The sequence below is a fragment of the Moschus berezovskii genome, chromosome 17 (genome assembly GCF_049115385.1).
Source record: "Moschus berezovskii isolate FMDL1 chromosome 17, NW_MosBer_1.0, whole genome shotgun sequence".
In the NCBI taxonomy this organism is placed as follows: Eukaryota; Metazoa; Chordata; class Mammalia; order Artiodactyla; family Moschidae; genus Moschus; species Moschus berezovskii.
In genome coordinates this window covers 16915689-16939681 of record NC_142476.1, presented here as the reverse complement: position 1 = coordinate 16939681, position 23993 = coordinate 16915689, and the positions used below count along the sequence as shown (strand labels likewise).

Here is a 23993-nt window from a genome sequence, read left to right as displayed (position 1 = left end):
CTTTTCTCATCTGAGCAGACAGCAACTGTCTGACGGGGGTGGGGAAGATATTAAAAGTTTGGGGATGGCAGTGGGCCGGAAAGGAGCATCTCTTCGGATCTGATAGCATCCTCTGATATTTAATCTTGGCTCCCCCTTTGGCTCAAGTTTACCTGGGGTCAGAGAGGGAGGGGAGGGAGGAGAGAGCAAGGAAAAAGGAAAACCAAGATAAATGTATCATGCTATGAAAGTCTAATCCTGCTTTCCCTTGGCTAAAATTACTTTCGGTATGAGAGATAAAAGGCAGTGGAGACACCCCTTGCAGAGTTCAGCTTGTCTTCAAGAAGGAAGTGGGGGAGAGCTCCCAGGGCCAGTGGATTATCCCCTCTGCTCTGCCTGCCCCCCCCCAAAAAACATGTGTTCTCTGCAGCTTTGAGAGAGGGGCAGAGGCCCTGACTAAGGCACCTTCGCTTCTTCTCCGCGCTATCTGGGGAGTAAAACTTTTTGTATCTTTGCATTTACAAGCCTGCCTTCCCACCTTGGTTTCTTGTTTGCATATGGAGGGATAGGGAGGGATAGCAGAAAGAGGAGTAGAACAGCTCAACAGACTCCAAGTGTAATCTTCGCGTGAGAATCGTTGCCCTTGTGCTGAACCAAGACAGAAAGACAATGAAACCTGGAATCGGAACCCACTTAGGTTTAATCAAGTAGAAATTGATCATTTAGGTAGTGCCAGGAATGTGTAACACCCAGTACCAAGACGAAAATATAACTGATCCTACCTTCAAGACACTTACAGCATCCTGCGGGGGAGGGAAAATGAACATCCCCCCCAGAATTTCAATACAACAGTAAAGGCAGACTGGAGTTTACAGTATGTTGGGGGATCAGAGGGAGTGGAGCTACAGAAGTTTCCCTTTTGCTCTCATCAGTGGAAGGTGCAGGTTTTCCGGGAGGGCGACTGCAATGCCGGAGAACCCCACAGTTTCCCGTCAAGAGGGCCTGCCGCACCCTCTCCCATTCCTCAGCCTCTCAGGGCTACCCCAGCTTTTTCCCCCTCATCCCCCTCCATGGATTTTAAACTGACACCACTGTAGTTGTTTTCTATTAGTCAACATCCTAGAGCAAGATCTCCGTGTAGCACCCTCCCAAGGGCTTTGCACAAATTGCATCCCTTTCCGGTCTCCTGGAGCTGGCAGCTTGGACGCCACTGTGCTTCATCAGGAAATGTTGTTACTCATCTGTATTCACACTGAAGTGTCCAGAATCCTGCTGTTAGCGCACACACTTTTATCTGAAGGAACCCATTAAAGGGAACCCAGAGAAAATATATTCGGATTTTCCCCCCTCACCTTGACTGAGCAGGAAAGCCCCCTCCAAGAGCCATCTCTGCCTTCTGTCTGCCTCCTGGAGAAGGACTCTCCTTTAAAGGTTCTGTCCACAGAGAAGGTGGGGAGGATTAAGGGAGGGAGGTTACAAGCAGGCGGATCTCACTTCAACTTGAAAACTTTCTCTAATCCCGTAGTGGAGGGTAATGTTCTGCTTGTACCTTGACATGTTCAGATCAGATTTGGGGTGCAGGGAGGCCCGGCACTGGGGTGGACAGAACCAGGGGGCATGCTTGGACTTTAAGAGGCCTTTGCAACCTTTAAAAGTCTATGCTTTTGAGAAATACTGTGTGTGTATATATCTCTGAAGAGAAGGACTTTGTAAGCACCCCCCTCCCGATGTAAAGAACCACTAAACTTGAGTCTCCAAGAGCTTACTTGGCTTCAGTTCCCACGTTGTGCTCTGGTGGTGGATGGAGTAGAGGCTTCAGGTGAGGAATTGTAACCCCAGTGGCTGCCCTGCGTCCCCAGGTGACAGATGACTGACTCAGGAAAGACGAGAGGTCCAAGGTCCAAGGCTGGGCGCCCAGGTGTGGTCATCGCTGTGCAGCCATGGACAAGTCATGGCATCTCTCTGGGCAGGAGGCAGGGCAGAGGGCTCCTGCCTCGAAGGGGCTGAGGGTGGAAGGTTCAGGAGGGGAGGAAGGGCTGGGTGAGAAAGTCCCAACTACCCCGTGGAGGCAGGAGGGCCAGTGGGCAGGCAGAAGTGACACAGGGGATGTTGCCGCTTTGAAGCGGTTTCCTGCTCCGTGAAAGCGAAAGGCCTCAGCTGGGCTGGGTAAATATTACGTTGGCCTCTGACCTCCCACCTCCCTTGACCAGCTCCCCACCCCCCCACCCCCACTGCAGCTTCCCTTTTTATCTTTCCTGAGCTACAAAGATACCTGAGGGAGAAGAGGCTGCTTTCTGAACTCGGGGTTCTCAGTGGAAGCCCTTGGCCAAAGCCAGGCGGGAGGGCCAGGCTCCACCGCTGCGCCCAGCCCTGGGAGCTCAGGTCAGCCAGCCCTGTGGGGTCTGAGCCCTTGCTCCACGCTGGAGGCTGGTGATTTTTCCAGGAGAGAGGCAGTCAGGGTTTCACAAGCCCCTGGAAGGACTGGCCCCGGCTCTCATTCCAGCCACCTAGAGCTTCCTGGCAGTTCCCTTGACTCTCTGAAATTAAAACCCACAACCACTGGGGTTTCGGCCAGGCAAACACCCGCTGTGGTTTATCTGGAAATTAACAGAATTCAAGTCTAACGCCCCATTCTGAGTGACCCCCAGCGTGTGAAGCCCTGCAGGTTCTGGGCGCAAGAACCTAGCTGTGAGAGGCTTCGAAAAAACCATGTGAACCACTTGTGAAACTGGGAAGTCACACCTGGCACCCGTCCTCAAGATGCTGAGAGCAGCTAAGAGGGGTCAGAACAGATGGTCAGGAAGAGGCTTGTGTCAGGTTAGGGTCCTAATGCATGAGAACAAAGGGCCTGCCTTCACACCTGTGGCTCTTCCATCTTCCTGAAAGCTTTCTCACCTGTTGACTAATGCTCATCCTCCATTTGCTCCCAGGTCAAAAAGAGAGATACGAGGGAGCCCCAAGACACTCTGGGAGAATGGCCTTCTGCCCCTCACTCAGCACCTCCGTTTCTTCGTTTGTATCGTGGGGATGAATTCTTTCCTGACTCTCCAAGTGCCCTCACTTGCCTTTGTTTCTGGAGCTGGGGATGGGAAGATAATGTTAAGGGATTTGGAAAAACAACAATTGTCACAATGTGCAAAATAATTCTAAAAGTAAGAGCAGAAATACAGCCCAGCTAGAGATTGTTTCCCCCCCCCCTCTGAAATTTGTTTGGAATTTTCTGATGAAAATAGGATTTTATTTAAAGAAAATCTGTGTGCTGAAGATTTTTATATATTGAAATAGATGAAGAGCTTAAGACTCAGTGGACACTGGAAACTGAGAACAAAACCCACTGTGATCCTGGCACCCAGGTCATACGTGTGGCTCGGGGTTAGGACTAAGCCGTGGGGATGGAGTTTCAATTCCGAATTTGCTACCCTTGGGGCTTTGATGTCTTCACGTCTAAGAGTAGAGATTTAGGATACTGTCACAGAATTTACACATTGGCGTTTTTCTGAGAGTCAGCCTCCAATGAAGGGCAAAGGGCAGACTTCTCAGGCTCCTACCTGCCTGCCTGCAGTCAGCTTACATTTGTCTCCTGAGAGAGTTTCTAGAAGTGTGGATATGAATGGGATGGATGCAGCATGGAAAGCACCTGCAGACACTGGGGCCCAGGCCCCAAGCTAGACCCTGGGGCTGAGGAACTAGATCCCTGGGCAGAGCTGATCCCTGGACAGAACATAGCAGGATGTCGAGGGAGAAGCTGTCTTCTACTAGCCCAAGAAGCTCCCCCCACCCGACCCAGCCCTCCCTGCTTCAGCACAGAACCTGGCCCCTCATTGGAAGTACAGATCACGGGAGGGCGGACGCAAGCAGGGGGAGCCCCTTGCCTTCCACAGCACTGCCCAAGAGCCAGAGGTGGAAAATGAGGGTTCCTTGGATTTCTTTTCCAGAATGTTATGAAGAAAACCATTTTCATTGCAAGAGAATAGGTGTTATACCTAGAACACTTGAGAAACGTCTCTCAGTATTTGATAGCAACTTTTCCCCTGGTCCACACAACAGATGCAGAAGCTGAGTCCAGCCTGGGGGAGTGGGTTGCCACCCAGCCCGGCCAGCCGAGCTGTGGAGAGAGTGAGGGGTCCGTTTGCCCCAGCCAGACCCAGCACACCGTCTCCGCCCGCCTGTGCGGGGACTTCTCTTTCCAGTCTCTCATGCCCTGACCCTGTGCCCCGCCACGTCCCTGTCTCTCTTTCTTGGGTTTGAGCAGGTGTCCCTGAGGCCGGACCTCTCCCCTGCCCTGCCAGTCCGCCAGCTCGGGCACCCCCGCGCTTCTCCGTGGCACAGGGCAGTGTGTGGAGAAACCGCTCCCCTCCGTAAAGACTCCAACAATCTTTCCCCCATCCACAGCAGGCCTTGCTATTTGCAGAGCCAATGGCCCCGGCAGAGCCCAGCTCTCCCCTCCCTCCCCAGAGGCAGTGTGGGCACTGTTTGCGTGTTGGTCTCTATAGACTCGGCATTCACAGCTTGGAGAGGCTGAGACAATGACCCGAGCAGCTGTCTGCAGACGGAGCTGGCTGGGAGACTGCTGCAATGGGAGGCGGGAGCCGGGGCTGGCCCGGTTTGCCCAGCTTGCACCTGCGAGCTTTCTCAGGCAGCAGTGGTGGGCCTGAAGGCCACGGGAGGCAGGGCTGGGATCCGGCAGGCCTGGCCCAGGCCACCTGACAGACTCCTGCCACGAGCCCCCAGCCTCCTGGACCAAGGCTTCCACCCATGTAGTCACTCTGGGCCTAGAGGGAGAAGCCAGGCCCTGTCTTCTGAGGAAGCAGTGGCCTCTGGCCTGAGGACAGGAAGTGGAGAACACCTGTCCAGGTAGGGACAGACAGGCCACCTCCCCAGGAGCCTGCCCAGGCAGGAGAAAGGTTTTGGCGTTTGTTTGTTTTTTCATTACTTGCAAGGAGGCTGAAGTTGGCACAATGTAATTTACTTTGTACAAATGTTTATCGAATACCTGTTATGTGGTGGGTATCATGTGAGGGAGGCAAGGCACTGGCTCTTAAGGAGCTCCCAGTGTGGCAAGGGAAAAAGGGGAACATGTGCAAATAATGGTCGTACAAATTAAGTGTTGTGGGAACAGAGGAGAGAGAAATCAGCCAGTCATGTGATCCAGGGAGGGAAGGAACTCTGCATCCATGTGGGGGATTCAAGCAGAGGTTGGAAGGTGATGACCAGGTCTCCTGTGGAGCAGGAAGGTGGAAGAGGTGATGGCCGAAGTCCTCACCCACACCCCAGCACTCTCACCGTGGGTCTTTCTGTTTGCTGCTCAGGGAATTCGATGCAGGAAAAGGCTCCTTTGAGAAGTGAGGTTGGGTGTCAGGTCCGTGAGAATGACCCGCAGCTGCTGGCCTAAATTCCACAGTAAACAGAGCCGGTTCTCACACCTTCGCCCCCACCCCATGACTCCCCTCGGAGCAGGGTGCCAGGAAGGCTGGAGGACCGGGATAAGCCCTGGCCTCTCCTGGAGCCAGAATTGTCCTAATCGTGTCCGAGTGAGCCCTCTGTCTACAGGCAGGGGCAGAGCCGCGTGCATGGTCAGCTCTCTGCCTGCACAGCTCTAACTTCTAATCACTGTCATAAACAGGACGGAAGCAGCTGCTCACTCCAGTCTATTATCAGCTTGGTTGGAGACAGAGAAATTTAAATGACAGTAAGATGCTTAGCAAAGAAACGAAAGTCGGTGTTAAAAATAAAGAAAACGAGACAGCTTGTTTCATCGAAATAGAAGGGTTATTAAACAGCCCTGAATTAATCAGTGATCTGCCAAGGCTGGGACCCAGAGTGCACGGAGCCGGGGTAGAGAGCTGGAGAAGACAGGGCAGTCAGAGGCAGGTAGGGGCTGCCTGCGATCTCGGGCCAGCTGCTGGGACCGCGGAAGCAAGGGTCTTAGAAGGGGAGATGGCAAATATAGGTTTTCTCCCCCACAGATAAGAGCAGGTCAGGTGGGGAGGAGACTTGGCCGTCCAGCCTCTCTGCCTGCAAAGCCCTGTTTCTGGATCCTTTTCACCTGCCACACCTGTGCTAGCCCTTGAGCCATCTCCAGTCCTCAGCCCCTCCCTGGGGCTGGACAGGAGCCAAGGGGCATTGGGTGGAGGGCTCCTAGCCAGGCCTCTTCCTCTCTCACAGGGTATCCCCAAGAATGCAAGTCTGACCTGAGCTCCTTACACTGCACCCCCATTCCGGAAGACTCTTCCTCTCTCACAGGGTATCCCCAAGAACGCAAGTCTGACCTGAGCTCCTTACACTGCACCCCCATTCCGGAAGACTGGTAACAGTGTGTGCTGGATGTGGCCAGAGCCTGCCTGGTGCAGGGAGACTGGCCTCCAGAGTCGGGGGTCTGTCCTTGCTGGTGTTACTTGGTGGCACATCTCACTCCCGGCAGCAGAGCAGCAGAGAGAGGGCTGTAACTTCAGGATCACATCCAAGGCCCACTTCCAAATCAGTGCTTTCTCCAGAATATTTCACCTCACGTCTGCCTACGTCTGTGAAGTGGTTATGCGGACGCTCCTCTCTCCTTCACAGGCTTGCATGAGCGGTGCATTAGCGGGATGTTGTTGTTTAGTCACTCAGCTGTGTCCAACTTTTTGCAACCCCGGCTTCCCTGTCCTTCACCATCTCATGTCTTCACCATGAGCTTGCTCAAACTCATGTCCACTGAGTCAGTGACGCCATCCAACCGTCTCATCCTGTGTCATCCCCTTCTCCCGCCTTCAATCTTTCCCAGCATCAGGGTCTTTTTCAATGAGTCGTCTCTTCCCATCAGCCAAAGCACTGGAGCTTCAGCTTCAGCATCAGTCCTTCCAATGAAAATTCAGGGTTGATTTCCTTTAGGATTGACTGGTTTGATCTCTTTGCAGTCCAAGGGATTCTCAAGAGCCTTCTCCAGTACCAGAATTCGAAAGCATCAATTCTTCGGCACTCAGTGTAGGTGAAATTCTTATTATAGTTAACTATAAGATCGCTACACAAATGCTAGTTTATCCTACAGTGGGGTCCCTTGGAGACTCAGGACAAATGGAAAGGAAGGTTTGCCAGAGGGTTTGGAGTGGGTCTAGGGAGAAGAGACGTGCATGCGCCTGGGCGGGGCCTCGGGCGGGGCGGGGCCAGAAGGAGGCGGGGTCACGGTGGGGAGGCGGGGCCTAGCAGGTCCTGAGCACATGTGGCTCCTGACAGGCCGCCTGCCAGATCTTGAATTAATCACTCCAGGAGCGTTTTCTTTGCTCTTTGACCTCAACATTCTTTCTCCTCCGGCCTCCCTCCCTCTCGCTTCCCTCCTGGCTGTTTACCCTTTTCCAGGCTCTCTCTCACACCCCATTCATCATCGCGGGCCAGACCCTCCCTGGAAACGCCGTCTCATCTCCGGCCCAGGTGGCCCCATGCCGCCCTGGCCTGTGTTTCCCTCTCTCCCCTCCGGCACATTCTTCTCCCCGCTGTGTCAGGCTTCCCCCATAACTGCGCCCTTCACTTTAGCTCACCTCACCGCTGTAGGGCCTCAAAAGCCGCTTCTCCCCTCCCCGCTCACCGAGGCGCTCAGGGCCCTCCAGGCCGAGTGCGTTCTGGCACAGACACGCCCCGTAAGGGGGCACATCTCTGCCCAGAGTGCCCCTGGCCCCGCCGAGTCCACGCGTCTCCTTTATCCAGCGCCACCGCGGTTCCCCTGCTCCGTGTGAGCCTGAGTGCGCCTGTTACTTAAGAGAAGCTGCTTGACAGCTCGGGATCTTTTCTGCCAAGAGCTCAGAGCCTCAGACAAAGAGAGAAAAATAATAGAAGCTGAAGGTGGGGAGGGACAGGGTGGGGACACAGCCTGCTTAAGAAGCTTCCTCATAAAAAGGAGTTACAGCTTTTTATTCAAAGGCAGGCTGTTGGTTCAGAAAAGCCCGGGAAAGAAGGAGAGGCGGAGAAAATACTGAGTGGGAGTTCCATCCATTGTGCTGACCAGACCCCAAGCATGGGAAGAGCCCCCGCAAAATGTGAAGCTCAGCCCGGGCAAGCAGCTCTCAGCATCTTCCTTCTCCTGTAGACTAGCTCCTCTCTCTCCCTTTCCTTCTTCTTTCCTGCCAGGGGCGCCTGGGTGAATCACCCAGACCCCATACGGGGCCCTTAAATCTCTCTCAGGGCCCTGAGAGAAGGGGATGAGGCCCAGGGCAGCACGGGGCCCAAGGGACTGGAGTGATAGCTACTAGCATGCAGTTCCTCCCCAAAGGCCTGGGTCCCCGAGCTCCATGTACAAGACCCATCCCATCACCTGAGTGAGGCCAAGGCTTCCTTGTCATCGCCACCACCCAGGGCAACCATTGTTGCCAAGGGGATGATGCCCTTGAGATGATGCACAGTGTTTCTCCAAAAACAGAAACAAGATTAATTGGTGTTTATTCAAAACCATAGCGTTTGCAAAACACCTTCTCGTCTATTTTTCTCATTGATTCTCACCACAACCCTGTGAGTTATCCTTTGACAGTTGAGGAAAGTGAGATTCCAAAAGGTTAAATAACATGTTCAAGGTCACTGAACTAGTAAGTGGTAGAGCAAGACTTGCACCCAGGTCTACTTCCAAAGGGCTTCCCAGGTGGCTTAGCTATAAAGAATCTTCTTGCTAATGCAGGAGCTGAAGTTTCCATCCCTGGTCGGGACAATCCCCTGCAGGAGGGCATGGCAACCCACTCCAGTATTCTTGCCTGGAGAATCCCATGGACAGAGGAGCCTGGTGGGCTACAGTCCATGGGGTCACAAAGAGTCAGACACGACTAAAGTGACTTAGCACAAACGTACATCCTACCTCCAAAACCCATAGCCTTCCCTCTGTGCCCACTGCCATGTGTCACAGTGAGTTTGACTTCTGCATAGGAGAGTCCTCCTCCGAAACCTTCCGGGGGGGACTCTCACACCACCCCCTCTGCTCCTGATCACCTTACACTGTCAGCTGGCCACTTATGAATGTGTACTTTGTAATGTGATTGATGAGAGTATGTGATTCATGGCTTTGGCACTCTCTTGCCAAGGCTTTTCCTGCACCAGCCCTGTCTGTAGGGGGCGTTCTTCAAAGGAGAGCTGGCATCTTCCCACTCTTCTCCATCCTTCTCCCCTCCTTATCCACCCGGCTAATGGCATTTGCTCATCACCCAGTGGGCCCAAGATGAACAGCCGTCAGGATCCTTCCCAATGGTTCTCTCTCTTCTTCACCGCTGCCCAGTGACCAGTTATGACAAATACTTGAGCCAAGTGTGTTAGTTCCACCATGGCTTAGAGCAGCCTAAGAAGCACATAGGCAATCCCCTCCCCTTTGCCCTGCTCTCCACAAGTCAGACTGAGTGCAGACCTGAGTAAAAGGCCTCATGCTGACCCTGCACAGATGTCAAAGACCTCCACTTCAATGGGAAGGTAGGACACAGTCACGTGAGAAAGAGGGCCAGCATGACAATGCAATGTTCGCTAGAAACAGCAATTTCTAATTGACTTTGGAGAAGAGACAGGTGAGCACCTAGAGGCTTCCTGAAAATTTGAAGGATGGGCAGGGTTTGGATAGGGCAAGAAGAAAGTGGAGATGGACATTCCAGAGATAAAACTGTGTGAGGTGTTTTGGGAACTCGGCAAATGAACAAGTTTGTTAGGAGTGGAGTCACTCTGGAAGAGGTAGGAAGGAGAGGCAGAGAAAGATGGAAGAGCCAGCTTGGGAGGACTTGAACTTGGGCACTTAGCAGTCCCAGGTCTGTCTGGGCAACAGCAGGGAGTCAAGGAGGGTGTTTCCGTGGGTGGGTGTCATACTTTGGCCATGTGCCTGGCAAAGTCAGTCAACGGCAGTCTTCTGACGCACAAGAAATGAAGCAGACCAAGGCACACCTTGCAGGGAATCTTCGGCTGAATCTTTGATGGCGGTGGCTTTCACCATAGCCAGGGGCGTCCATCAGGGTGGGAAACCTAGATGGTGACTGTCTTACATGCACATTTTCAGGGAGGCAGTGCAGGGGTGCTGGTGAAGAGGACCACTCTTTTGAACTTTGGGGAACCCCAGCTTCTAGAAACAGCATTTTTTTAAAAAATGCACCTTGATCTGGCACTAATGGCCACTTTCCCTGACGCCAGGACAAGGAAGCAGCAATGGGGAGTGCCCCTAATCCCTGGAGCCTTTCAGGAGCTGCCATGGGGCAGAAAGCGGAGGGTCTGCAAGAGAAACAGCAAGTGCTCTCACCCAGGGCCTCCTGGGGGCTGTTAAAATTCTTCTTCAAGAAGAGAAAGGCAGGACTGCTTCCCAGAGAGTAAGTGGCATGTAGGGCCAGTCCCCTGCCTGAGCTGAGATGAATGTCTAGGGCTTTGCTTTTTCACTTTCTTCTCTCTTTTGCCTCCTCCAACACCCCCCACCCCAACCACTGCTGAGAACTGGAGATGTGTCACTATTCTTTGAAAATGTGGCAGGGAATGGGAGCACAACATGCCATTATGTGGAGTAACTGTAATTTATTGATATTTAACCCCTTAGTTGGGCTCCTTCTGCCCTGGGTCCTGCTCTCTGGTCCCATTTCTGCCTCGGAGCTCCTGGCTCTCCCTTGTACAGTAAGCATGGGCCAGAAGGCAGGAGACACACTTCCAGGCTTCTTGGAAAGATCTTTTGGAATTTCTCTGAAAGGTGACTGCCAGCCAGCCAACCTCTTGCCACAAAGCACCCCCGGACTCCGCCTTGTGACGGATAACTCAGTTCTGGCCACCCCACCCTCCATCCTGCTCCATTACCCGGATAAAACGGGAACCTCAAGTCTTGACCTTTAAAGTACTTGCCAAGTCTTATTTATCATCCTTGCCAGTCTTCCCAGACCAGGGACAAGAGAGTCTGGTTGAAAAATAACTAGTAAATATCTCAGTGATGTGAGATTTGGGGGAAGCATGGGTGTCAGTAAGTTCTGCTTCCTAGCACAATGATGCTAGTTGCTCAACCCTCCTGAGAAGATTCCATTTTTTTCATCTGGGAAATGGGGAGAATAATACCTATCTTGCAGAATAATCACAAAATTACCCATTGCGTATGCCAAGAATCTAGCAGTGTGCCACATAGCAGATGGTTAATAAATAATAATAATGATAGCGCTCCTCTTTATTATTTTTGCCATCATAAAAATTTTTATCGTCCTACTATTCATGGCCCTTCAGTTATGAGGTCTTCCAACATGAATTTGGATTTGACTTAGCAAAGCTAGATTCCTACTTTTATTCCTTTGCCAGACTTGGGAAGGGGCCTGAAAATGCCTCTTCCTGTCCTTTGATTTCAAAAGGCCTACCCACAGAGCAACCCCACCACCAGGGTGGTTTGGATACAGTCGGGCTGGAGTTCAGGGACCTTTGGGGTAACCTTTCTAGGGGCCCCATAGCGCAGAAGGCAGGCACACTCCCAGGGCGCAGCTTGGAGGCTCAGCATCCAACCAAGCCTCCGAAATTCTTTCTGCCCGGGAGGTGAGGTGGTCCCGGCCAGGCCGGGCCGCGCCATCCCCCAGAGGGGGTTGAAGAGGGCAGAGCCCACAGAAGGGGGACAGGGAGGGGTGGCGGGCTGGCAGCTGCTTGAAATTGATGGCTCTTGTAGTTTGGTTTATACTGTGGGCCCCTCTCTGCACTGCCCGGGGGGCGACCTTTAGATAATAAAGGGAATTCTGGGAGAGCTCTGACAGGCCCTTGACATATGGGGCAGGTCTGCAGGGTCAGGCGGTGGATCTCCCTGCTCCCGCCCCCCAGGGTAATGAATCTTGTTTTGACTTGGCCGAGCCAGCCCAGCCAGCGCCCCAGAAAGGAGCCCAGCCCCTCCACGCTGCAGCCCTTCAAATCAGCGCCTGTCTGTGGAACCCCTTCATAATGCGGGGAGACAATTCCAAACTTTGATAGCCGGTGAGAGGAGAGGACAAGTGCTGCGTGTTTTGCTAAGGCCCTGGGAGAGCTGGTGGATTCCAGGGCTCGAGGAGAGCCCACTGGGAGACCTGGGAGAAATTTAAAAACAACAGAAAACCCTCCCCGGGGGAAGAGGAAGGGCTCCCAGGAGGACAGGCCGGAGGAGGAGCTGGGGTGGGAATGGAGCAATGTGGCTCCCCGGGGGGTCACAGAGTATCCCTGAGTGTCCTCGGGGTGGGCAGGTGACACGTGGACTCTTCTGGGCCGGAGCAGAAGAGGACGAGGGAGGCGAGATGGACCAGAGCTCTGCAGGAGCAGCGGGAGAGGGGAGAGGCTCTACTTCCACCGGGGCCAGAGTGGGCGCAGGGCCCTGTGTGTGCCTGCTGAGAAGGGCAGCTCGTCTCGCCGCCCTTGGTTCTCACAGAGACCCGAAGGGGCCTTCAGCTCCAGGAGTGCTGGCCCCGTGGTGGTTTCCACCCTCCCCCCTTGCCACAGACACCCTTTTCTTTCAAGGAGCAGGCCCCAAGCCCAGCTGGTGGAGTGCGTCGCTCCTCCTGGCTTCAGGAGTTTGTGAGGACAGCTGTGGCTGAGCGTCACCCCTGGGGTGGCTTAGACACAGGGGGTTAATGGCCTCCTGGAGGCCCGGAGTCAGGGTGCAGGCAGGGCTGTGAGGGAAGGCGCTGTCCCGGCCTCTCTCCTTGGCTTGCAGATGGCGGTTGTCTCCGTGTGTCTCTTCACACGTCTTCCCTCAAAGCCTATCTATTTCTGTGTCCGAATGCCCCCTTTTTGTCGGGACGCTGGTGCATTGAGACATAAGAGACCTGGGTTCAATCCCTGGGTCGGGAAGATCTCCTGGAGGCGGGCGTGGCAACCCACTCCAGTGTTCTTGCCTGAAGGATCCCATGGACAGAGGGGCCTGGCAGGCTACAGGCCACGCTGTTGCAGAGAGTTGGACACGACTGAAGTGAGTTATAATGCTGCTGCTGCTGCTGCTAAGTCGCTTCAGTCGTGTCCGACTCTGTGCGACCCCATAGACGGCAGCCCACCAGGCTCCCCCATCCCTGGGATTCTCCAGGCAAGAACACTGGAGTGGGTTGCCATTTCCTTCTCCGATGCATGAAAGTGAAAAGTGAAAGTGAAGTCGCTCAGTCGTGTCCGACTCTTAGCGACCCCATGGACTGCAGCCTACCAGGCTCCTCCACCCATGGGAGTTTCCAGGCGAGAGTACTGGAGTGGGGTGCCAATGCACCACCCTAATTATCTAATTTTAATTCGGTTACCTCTATAAAGACCCTGACAACAAACTCAGCCCTGCTCTGAGGTCGTGGGGATTAAGGCTTTGCCGTATGAATTTGGGGGTGTGTGAGAGCAGGGCACACCTGAGACTCCTGCCTTTCATGCCAGGGCCCAGCCCTGAACCTCCCGTACCCCCTGCCTTGCCCACGGTGCCATCTGGGGGGGCGGAGAACCTGCCCCTGCCGTGCACTCACGGGATGCAAGGCACCAGCCTGGCCCCCTCATCATCTGGGTGCTTCCCTAACTGCTGATCTGTGTTAGGGACCCCCCCACATTTCCTTCACTTACTCCTTGGCTATTTGAAATTGGATCAGACTTATCCACCTGTGGAAAAGAGTGGCGTGAAGGATAAGCAGGGTATCTCCCTTCTCACAGCTAGAGGAGCAACTTTCAGATGCTGCTGAAGTTGCCTTGACATGCTGGGGGGTGGGGGGTGGGGAGCACAACATCGTCTAATTTACTTTCTCAGAAAAGAGGCTCAGAGGCCACGTAGGCAGAGGCCCGTTTTCCTCCTCTGTCTCCCCTCGCCTCCTCTCTCTCGCTTTGGGGCAAGGTGTAGCCACTTAGCATCACAGAACAGCCCAGAGTCTGGGGGAAAAATGACATTCAATTAATGAAGCAAACGCAGCTGGTACAGCGGTGACATCTAAATTGCTCCTTTGGTCCTGTTATTTTCTGTAGGAAATTCTGCCTCTCCCCACCCCACCCCGCACCCCTTTTCCCTTTAAATCGCGTGCATAAAATACGCTAATAACAATCTCGGGTGTCTGTGCCTGAGTGACAGCTGAAATAAGAAAAAGACTAATCGTACCTCCTGCAGCCCCATCACATGGAGATTAAATGCGCATCTCCCCCTCCCCCTCCTGCCCCTCCCCCGCCCCACCACTGTCTCTTCTGGTCTCTTCCCAATAAGAATCATGGGCATTTGAATAATAATATTATAGACGCCATCAGGGTGACAGTGGGGGAAAAAAATCAGCTCAAACCCATGATTACTCCTTCCATCTAATAATTATTTAAATACCAGATAACTCCTTTCACTCTAATTGAGGCCTTTCAGCTGTCGGAGTCACCCGGGGCCTCTGTGTGCGCCCTGGTGCTCACCTTGTGCTCCCCAACGTGCCTGGACTACCTCCGAGGTCACTGCTCGACAGAGCGATCCTCGGAGTCCTGGCATGTACAGCAACACAGATGACATGCGTGCAGGTCCTTCGGGAACAGCCCATCCACGGGAAGCAAGGCGAGCCCCCCCTGAATTGTGCCATGAGAACATTTTACCCTTGTAGATTTTGATTCATAGAAATCCTACCCCGAAGGCAGCCTTCTCGGGTCATTGGAACCAGTCCACTGCCTCTGGGGAAGCGTATTCCTAAACAGCTGTCAGGAAAACTCACTGTCAGAAAATTCCATAATTTTCTTGGCAGGATGCCCCGGGATCCTCTCTGGATAGGAGGCCCGCTGGGTAGCTCACTCCCGTCCCTTCTGCTCTATTTCTGACTCTTTGAGAAAAATAAAGACGCGACCTGTGCTGGGACACACGTGCCCTGTCTTGTGAGGTTGTCTGCAAGCCCGAGAAAGATGGTACAGGATGTTGTGGTAGCTCCCCAGTCACAGTTCAGTTCAGTTCAGTTCATTTCAGTCTCTCAGTCATGTCTGATTCCCTGCGACCCCATAAACCGCAGCACACCAGGCCTCCCTGTCCATCACCAACTCCCAGAGTCCACCCAAACTCATATCCATCGAGTCGGTGATGCCATCCAACCAGCTCATCCTCTGCCATCCCCTTCTCCTCCCACCCTCAATCTTTCCCAGCATCAGAGTCTTTGCAAATGAGTCAGCTCTTTGCATCAGATGGCCAAACTATTGAGGTTTCAGCTTCAACATCAGTCCTTCCAAGGAACACCCAGGACTGATTTCCTTTAGAATGGACTGGTTGGATCTCCTTGCAGTCCAAGGGACTCTCAAGAGTCTTCTCCAACACCACAGTTCAAAAGCATCAATTCTTCTGCGCTCAGCTTTCTTTATAGTCCAACTCTCACATCCATACATGACCACGGGAAAACCGGCCACAGCAAAGGCACCCTTCTCGTGTGTGATGACCGCCTGGGCCTGCCTGGGCCTGGAGGAGATCACTCCCCTGACACAGAGGGGAGCCACACTGTGTCCCTTTTCTCCCCTGCCCCTTAATCAGCACCCCTTGAGTCTGCCCTGCATCACCACCTCCCTGTCCAGGCCCAGTGCCAGGCCCACTTCCGCCGTCGCTGGGCCTCCACCATCAAAAGGCATCTTCTCTGCCCCCCAAACAGGGAAGGCGCAAAGCTAAATGGAACTGACCCCCAGGACCGCTTCACCCACACCTGAGGAAGCAACGGGGCTTGGTCACAAGGTCTGGGTTCTGCTGGCACCTGCCTCCGAGTCACGCTGACTCACCTTTGACGATCTGTTTCCTTTCCATGTGTTTTGGCTTCTTCATTTGAAAAAAAGAGAAGTGGGTTGGAGTCATCTTAGAGTTGCCTTCAGTGCTGGCCTGGAATCGCTGCTTTAAAGGCACCACTCATTAGAAGGGGCGGCTGAGGAGAGGCTGGGCTTCTCCCTGCCCTGGCAGAGGAAAGGGCTTTGGGTGAAGCCCAGGAACAGCTGCTGACTCCTCTGAGTTCACCGGCCTCGTTTTCTGTTTGTTTTCAGTTCAGTCGCTCAGTCGTGTCCAACTCTTTGTGACCCCGTGGACTGCAGCTCACCAGGCTTCCCTGTCCATTTTGTTTGTTTTATTGATGTATATTTGACTTTATTATAGCTGATATTGTGTTAGTTTCAGGTATATAGCAAAGTGATTCAGTTATATCTTTTTCTCAGATTCTTTTCCATTATAGGTTATTATAAGATATTGACTATTGTACCCTGTGTTTTACAGTAAATCCCATTTTGTGTATTGTAGTATCTGCTAATCCCATGCCCCTAAACTATCCCTGACCCCCTCTTTTTCCCTTTAGTAGCCATAAATTTGCTTTGTATGTCTGAGTCTGTGTCGGTTTTGTATGTGGGTTCATTTGCATTATTTTTTCGATTCCACGTGTGTGATATCATTATAATACTTGTCTTTCTCTGTCTTACTTCACTTAGGATGATATTCTCCAGGTCCACCCGCGTTGCTGTGAATGGCAATATTTCCAATTTTTATGACTGAGTAATATTCCATTGTGTGTGTATGCTGTATCTTCCTGATCCATTCCTCTGTGGATGGACACTAGTTGCTTCCACGCCTTGCCTGTTGTAAATAGCACACAGCCCTCATCCTCATACTTACCGTCTGGACTCTGGCTTCTCAGGACCCTGGCTGTGTGAGCCACCTAGTTGGTGCAGTTGTAATAACACTTGGCTGCTATTGTGATGAAAAATATCGAAGCCTGGATGCTGTTGGTGGTGATGGTACCAGTAGTGGTGAGGACAGAACGATGGAGGGGCTGCAGACGGGCCCGAGGGCAGGAGCTCTAGCATCAAGAACTTTCAGTTTAGCAAAATTGTCTTCTGACGCTAACTCCTCTTCCTGCATCCTCTTCTTTCCTTTTGCAATAAGGGGGGCCGATAAGCATAGAGGCTTGTGCTCCCAGATATCCCGGAAAAGCCAACAGAACGGGTTGTGGGGAGGAGAGAATCCTTCGCTGAGCTGAGCTGGAAATGCTTGATTGTCGTCTCGTCCCTGCTTGGCCCATGATGCCCGCAGCATCTGATCGGGAAGGTATTAGATGCCTTCTCTAGCTGTCAGCAACACCTGCTTCCTGAGGCCTCATCGGGGAGATGGTGTCACCAGGCCCTCCAAATGAAATATTTAGTGACTCTTGCTTCCCAAAGAGGCAAGGGTGGCCTCCCCTTGGCATCAGTGCTCTGAGTGCTTTGCGGGTGGAGCTGGCATCCCGGGGCGGCACGTCCTCATTTGAAACTAGGGATGAGGGAGAGGGAAGCTGGTAGGAGAACAGCCATTCAACAAGTATGGCTCTTGAGAACGCATGTGGCACAGTGCCTTCACAAACCAGACAGAGCGAGGAAAACGGGCAGGAAGGAGGCATCGTGGAGAAAATTCCTGAGGGTGACGCTTGGGGTGAGGAGGAAATGCTAGATCTACAAAGTGGTACGCATGTGTTCACTGGCTTCACCAAATTAAGGATGGAAAACTTATTCTAAGACAGACCGTGGGATGCATGGACATGAAAGGCTGGGAATACTGACAAATAAATTACTGCTAATAAAGGCTAAGGTGTCTCGAATGTTTATAACGGCCCAAGCATTGTTCTAAGTGCTTTATGTGTATTAAATGACTTCACCATCATAACCGTATGAGGTAGATGCTAGTGCCAAAGAGATAGCATCAGAGAACAGCTATGTACCTTGACCAAGTTTGCACAGCTGTCAGCTCGGTTTGAATCCAAGCTTATGAGTCTCTTCATCACAGTACACCATTACTCTCATCGGAGGCACAGAGGTGGGTACCACTCTCTCTTACCCTGAACTCAGACAGGACCAACCAGACCAGACCTCGGCAACCAGACCCTGCTTTGGAAGAGCTGCCTGATAATGCCAGCCTTGGCATTGACAGACTGGGGCTCTCGCCTCACCCTTGAAGCCAGTTTGTCCTTGTGAATTCCAAGGTGGGATGCAAGCGTCCCTCCACCCCTGCGCTGCAGGAGACCCCGTCTCCTCTTGACCCCGAGCCCCCAGTGCCTGCGGCTCCCACGTGGACCACCCTTGAGCCCTGTGGAAGGAATCTGTGTGGCTGGTCCCCGGGAGCAGTCTGTCCCAGAGTAGATGCTGATTGAGAGGGAAGGGGAAAACAGTACAATTACTGGTCTGTTGAGACCTCTAGATTTAACCAGCCCTGCCAGGTAGGACAGAAGGACCTCAGCTATTATTGCAATTATTGACTCTAGAAGCTGAAAGAAGCAAGTCTCAAGATACCATTTTGTCTGAAGGAAGAAATCTTACCAACTGGTTATGACATCCTTTGTTTTAATAGCATTCTTTAAGATCAAATAACATCCTTTATTTTAAGGTCAAGAAATAAGCTCAGATTGAAGCTGGAGCAGCCTAAAGCCAGACAACTCATGGTGACACAGGCAGGATTTGAACACAGGTTTCTCTGAGTTCCCCACTCTGTCCCCTGCCCTATGACTCCATGCCTTCCAGCCACCAGGCTGGTTTTCCCACTTATACTTCAACTCTTCGGACCCTGCACCTCCACCACGCTCCCTGCAGGCTGCAGAAAGCCGTGCTGGGACTTGTGCAGTAGTATGTTGGAGATGATCACCTTCAATCTATTCCCTTTTCTCTGATGCACGCCTTCACCGGGCAAGAGAGGGCTGGGGCTCAACGGTCTGCCCGCAATGTTCATTCCCATGGAAAGGAAGAATATGAGCAAAAAGAGAAGTCAGGAGGTCTGGCAGGATTCCTAAAGCACAGTCTCTTGGGGAGGCTTCAGTGATAATAATAACTAGTATGAGTTAAGCGTTCACTGAGTGCCAGCTCCCATGCTAAGAGGCTTCCCCGCATTATCTCATTCACTCTGATGACAACCTGAGGGGCCGGTACCGTCATTATCCTATCCCACCAGAAAGGAGGATGAGACTGGACTTGCCCAAGGTCCCAGAGTTCTTCCTGAATTCTGCCGGACAACAGAAGCCACTCACTCTTCAAACTGCGTCTCTGGAGGATACGTGGCAGGGAGGCGAGACAGTTCATCTTAACCTCACTTGGTGTCCTCTGGTGTCACCTCTGCTCCTGGGACCATCGCCCTCCCCGCCATGGGCTAAGCATGTCTGTGCATGTATGTTGGGGGGGAGGCAGGGGTTCTCTGCCCACGTACTCAATGCCAGAGTGTCTCAGAGAGCCCTGCCTAAAAGGCTAAACCCCATGTACATCATGATGGCAACTATAATCCTCACGGCGGGAGGCAGAGGAGACACACTGCCCTCCACCTGCAGGCAAAGGAGCTCTCCTACCCAGGGAAGGGTCGCACACAGCCCAGCCTCCTGCAGCTCCCTACCCAGATGGAGAATGTGAGGGTTCTGTTATTTCCTTTCCGCAGCTCCTCTTGAGGAATTCACGTCCGGCTACCGGCCCCAGGACTTAGCTAAAAATAACCTCCGATTTTCAAACCGAAAGCGCTCTCCCTCAGGGAGGCTTTGCCGGTGAGCGGGTGGGGCCGGAAGGGCTGTGTCAGAGCCCCTGAGGTCAGCCCAGGCCTCATGCCTCTGCGCCTTCCTCTTTCCAAGGAGGCCCAGGGCCTGATGAATCACCCCAGAACAGCACCCCGGTGGCGCCTCCTTGGAGGAGAGGGGTCAGGTGGGGCCCGCCTCTGGCACCATGGGGGCTGTCAGGCGTGGGAGGCACAGTTGTGGAGGACAGGGGGAGTTTCGAAAGACACGGAGCAGAGAGCTCGTGGATCCCGCCGAGGGCATCTATTTGATCCCAGATCCCAGCCCCATGTAGCCAGGTGGGGGATAAATAAAGGGACCCAGGACCCTGATGCTGGGAAAGATTGAAGGTGGGAGGAGAAGGGAGGAGAAGGGGATGACAGGATGAGATGGTTGGATGACATCACCAACTCAATGGATGTGAGTTTGAACAAGCTCAGGGAGTTGGTGATGGACAGGGAGGCCTGGCGCGTTGCAGTCCATGGGATCACAAAGAGTCGGACATGGCTGAGCGACTGACCTGAACTGAACTGGGCTTTCCTGGGCCGCCTTGGAGCACGTGCTCCATCCTGGGCTTGAGCCTTTCCACTCCTGCTGCCTCATTGCCCAGACTTCTGTCTGGACTTGTCCGAGAAGGTTGCCGGCCAGTCTGTCCAGCCGGGAGAAAAGATTTTTCTGCTAGAGCCACCTCTGTCCCCTCCTCCCCCATAAAAGTCAGGAGCAGGCAGAGCGATGGGAAGCCTCCACTCTCTAGCCTCTGCCCACCAGTCTCTGAAGGCCTGTGGGAGCCCCACCTTGCCCCTCTGGGCAAGCTTCCCTGGAATAACAGGAAAAGCTGTAGAACCTGGGGGTTGGGAGGGCAGGGAGGGAGCAGAGAACTCAGGGCAGGGGACTGACCGGCTGGGGCGGGCAGCCTGAGGTTGACTGTGTGGAGCCTTAAAGCATTACGGGGCCCCTGCATCAGCCATGAGACTGACCTTCAACTCACCTCCTTTTGCTCCTCCCCACGTCTCCCAAACCCAGAACTCTTGCTTAGGTGGCTGAGGATGGACTCAGCCAGCCGGTCCCCATGAGTAAGGTGGCTGGCTCCCCGCTCGACTCGACCTGCAAAGGGGGCAACAGGGTCCCTGCTTACCGGGGAGGCAGTGGCTAACGTCCTCCCGACCCAAAGAGGAGGGGTGGGTGGTTGTCTGCCCTTTCCCTGGGGACTCTTCAGGCTCCTGAATGGCAGCCTTGGGGGCCCCGGGCCTAGCTCACTCTCAGAACAAGTTTTCCCTGCTAACACTGCGGGATTCTCTCTAGAGAGGACCAGGCTGAAGGGCGCTGAGAGGCAGTGTTAGATGACCAGCTCCCCTCCTTCCTTCCCTGTGGGGGACGGAGCGTGAAAGAGGAATCCAGCAGTGCGAGGGGGTGGACGGCTAAAATAAGAAGGAATTTTATTGGTGACACCAGATTCGGAAGGGAAAGCCTGGGAGAGGGCCTCCCTAACCACTGGTGTTTCACAGGCTGCAGCGTTTTCCACTGGACTGGGAGCGAGCAGCAGGAACCTGGCAACTGGGTGGGAAGACTGGCCTCAGTGCCCACACTGGGACCCGCTGGCTGCGGGGATTCAGTCTGCTAACCTCTCTGAGAGGTAAAAACGATCTCTGAAGAGGACAGAAATAGAGATGCTTTGTAAAGTTTAAAAAAAAAGCATTTTACAGTGTCAAAGCTGGAGACCAAAATAGATAATAGGATTCCCTGAACATCCCGAAGAGGGAGAATGTATGTTAAAAATAGAAAAACCCAAATCCAGAAGGAAGAGGCTCACAGAGCTAGTAGGCGCTGGGACCTGGGTCAAGCAAGCCGGTTCTCCAGGGATTTGTTTTCTGTCTGACCGGTCTGCCTCTTGTGTTTTGCAGAACCATGTGAGGGCCAGGCCGGGGAGGCGGAGTTCGCGAGAGATCGGAGGCCCTGCGTCCTGGCCCTCGGCCGGCTCAGAATGGAGCAGAGGAGGCCCTGGCCGCGGGCGGCAGACGCGGACGGCTGGCCTGTGGTCCTGCTCTCCGCCGTCTGCGTGCTGCTGGCGCCCCGGGCGGCCGGCGTGCCGCAGTTCAGCACCTTCCACTCGGAGAACCGGGACTGGACCTTCAACCACCTCGCGGTGCACCGCGGGACCGGGGCGGTGTACGTGGGGGCCATCAACCGCGTGTACAAGCTGACGGGCAACCTGACCGTCCAGGTGGCTCACAAGACGGGCCCGGAGGAGGACAACAAGTCCTGCTACCCGCCGCTGATCGTGCAGCCCTGCGGCGAGGTGCTCACGCTGACCAACAACGTCAACAAGCTGCTGATCATCGACTACTCGGAGAACCGGCTGCTGGCCTGCGGCAGCCTGTACCAGGGCGTGTGCAAGCTGCTGCGTCTCGACGACCTCTTCATCCTGGTGGAGCCGTCCCACAAGAAGGAGCACTACCTGTCCAGCGTCAACAAGACCGGCACGATGTACGGGGTGATCGTGCGCTCCGAGGGCGAGGACGGCAAGCTCTTCATCGGCACGGCCGTGGACGGCAAGCAGGACTACTTCCCCACGCTGTCCAGCCGCAAGCTGCCGCGCGACCCCGAGTCCTCCGCCATGCTCGACTACGAGCTGCACAGCGACTTCGTGTCCTCGCTCATCAAGATCCCCTCCGACACCCTGGCCCTGGTGGCCCACTTCGACATCTTCTACATCTACGGCTTCGCCAGCGGGGGCTTCGTCTACTTCCTGACGGTCCAGCCCGAGACCCCCGAGGGCGTGGCCATCAACTCGGCCGGGGACCTCTTCTACACCTCGCGCATCGTGCGGCTCTGCAAGGACGACCCCAAGTTCCACTCCTACGTGTCCCTGCCCTTCGGCTGCACGCGGGCCGGGGTGGAATACCGCCTCCTGCAGGCCGCCTACCTCGCCAAGCCCGGGGACGCCCTGGCGCGGGCCTTCAACATCAGCGGCCAGGACGACGTGCTCTTCGCCATCTTCTCCAAGGGGCAGAAGCAGTACCACCACCCGCCCGACGACTCGGCCCTCTGTGCCTTCCCCATCCGCGCCGTCAACCTGCAGATCAAGGAGCGCCTGCAGTCCTGCTACCAGGGCGAGGGCAACCTGGAGCTCAACTGGCTGCTGGGGAAGGACGTGCAGTGCACCAAAGCGGTAAGGAGGACGCCCCCCCGGCGCACACCCCGATCAGTACACGCCTGCCCCCAGATCCCCTGGGGGAGGAAGTGGCAACCCGCTCCAGTATGCTTGCCTGGAAAGCCCCATGGACAGAGTAGTCTGGCAGGGCTCCCGTCCCTGGGGTCACAAAGAGTCAGGCATGACTTTGCTGCGGAACAGCCCAGGCCACCGCAGCCTGCAGTGAGACAGGTGATTCGCTCATGCACTTGAGCTCGGTCACAGTCGGCTGACCCTGCGGAGTCGTTCCACACTCATGGCATCCAGTGTCTCCACCCCAGCAGCCACTACTGCAAGCGCTGCTGGCTTCAGCCCTGAACCCTGCCACATCACGACCTGCCCTCAAGGAGCTTGTGTGTGTGTGTGCTTAGTTGCTCAGTGGTGTCCGACTCTTTGCTAACCCATGGACTGTAGCCCACCAGGCTCCTCTGTCCATGGGGATTCTCCAGGCAAGAATACTGGAGGGGGTTGCCATGCCCTCCTCCAGGGGATCTTCCCGACCCAGGGATCGAACCTGGGTCTCTTCTTTAACGTCTGAGCCACCAGAGAAAGCCCCTCACTCACTTCACGAAGCAAGACAAAGAGATACATAAAACGGGTTGTCTCTCCGGTGATGATGACTGTGGCTGTAGAGAGAAAATAAGGCAGGGACTGGGAAGAGGCCGGACCCAAGAGGACTGGCTCATTGAGAAAGCAGCAGCTGAGCAAAGCGTGAGGAAGAGCCAGCCGTGTGGGTGTCTGGGGAGAGCGATCCAGGGAGCGGGCGGGAACAGCAGTACAGAGAATGCCGGGCACGCCCGCAGCGTGCGAGGAAGAGTGAGGAGGCCCCTGCAGCTGGACCACAGCCTGTGGCAGAAACTGTGGCTGGAGAGGAGGCCGGGCAGGGGTAACAGGGACCACGTGCTGCCCACGCAGGGCCCAGCCGGCCACGGTGAGGGGTAAAGGAGGCAGGTAGGTATGTAGGCTGGAGGAGGGTGAAGGGAGTCAAGCGTGGCTGATAGGTTGAAAACTAGGGAAGAAGAACCAGGCGTCCCAGCAGAGGGAAAGGAGAGGAATGGGAGTTCAGAGTCCAGACCTCAGTGTGGCAGAGACGAGGAAGTCGGCGGCGAGTCCCGTCCTGTGAGAGGGCCAGAGTGCCGCCATCTAGGTGGCCACCAGGACCCATCAGTCTGTCCATCCGTCTGTCACGCCGTCCATCTACCCACCCCTCCATTCGTCCCTTCATCCCTCCCTCCGTCCATCTGTTCAGCAAGAGGGTGTCGAAGGTCTCCTGAGTGCCCGGCACTGCACTGGGCACTGGGAACGCAGACATAAAAAAGATACGATTGTGACTTTCCAATGTATCATAATCCAATGGGCAAGAGAGTGATAGATAAAAACAGCAGGCAGCATCATGTAATGCCAAAGAGTTTGGGATTCAGAATTTAGATTCCATCTAT

At 54.3% G+C, this 23993-nt stretch overlaps 1 protein-coding gene across 1 annotated transcript in view; it reads left to right on the top strand.

The window, feature by feature from the left end:
- Positions 1–23993, top strand: part of PLXNA2 (plexin A2) — a 231634-nt gene that overhangs the window by 5431 nt on the left and 202210 nt on the right. Inside the window, exon 2 of the mRNA XM_055419000.2 lies at positions 21266–22533. Coding sequence (XP_055274975.2) covers positions 21346–22533 — 1188 coding nt within the window. The 5' untranslated portion in view covers positions 21266–21345. The remainder of the gene's footprint in view (positions 1–21265; positions 22534–23993) is intronic.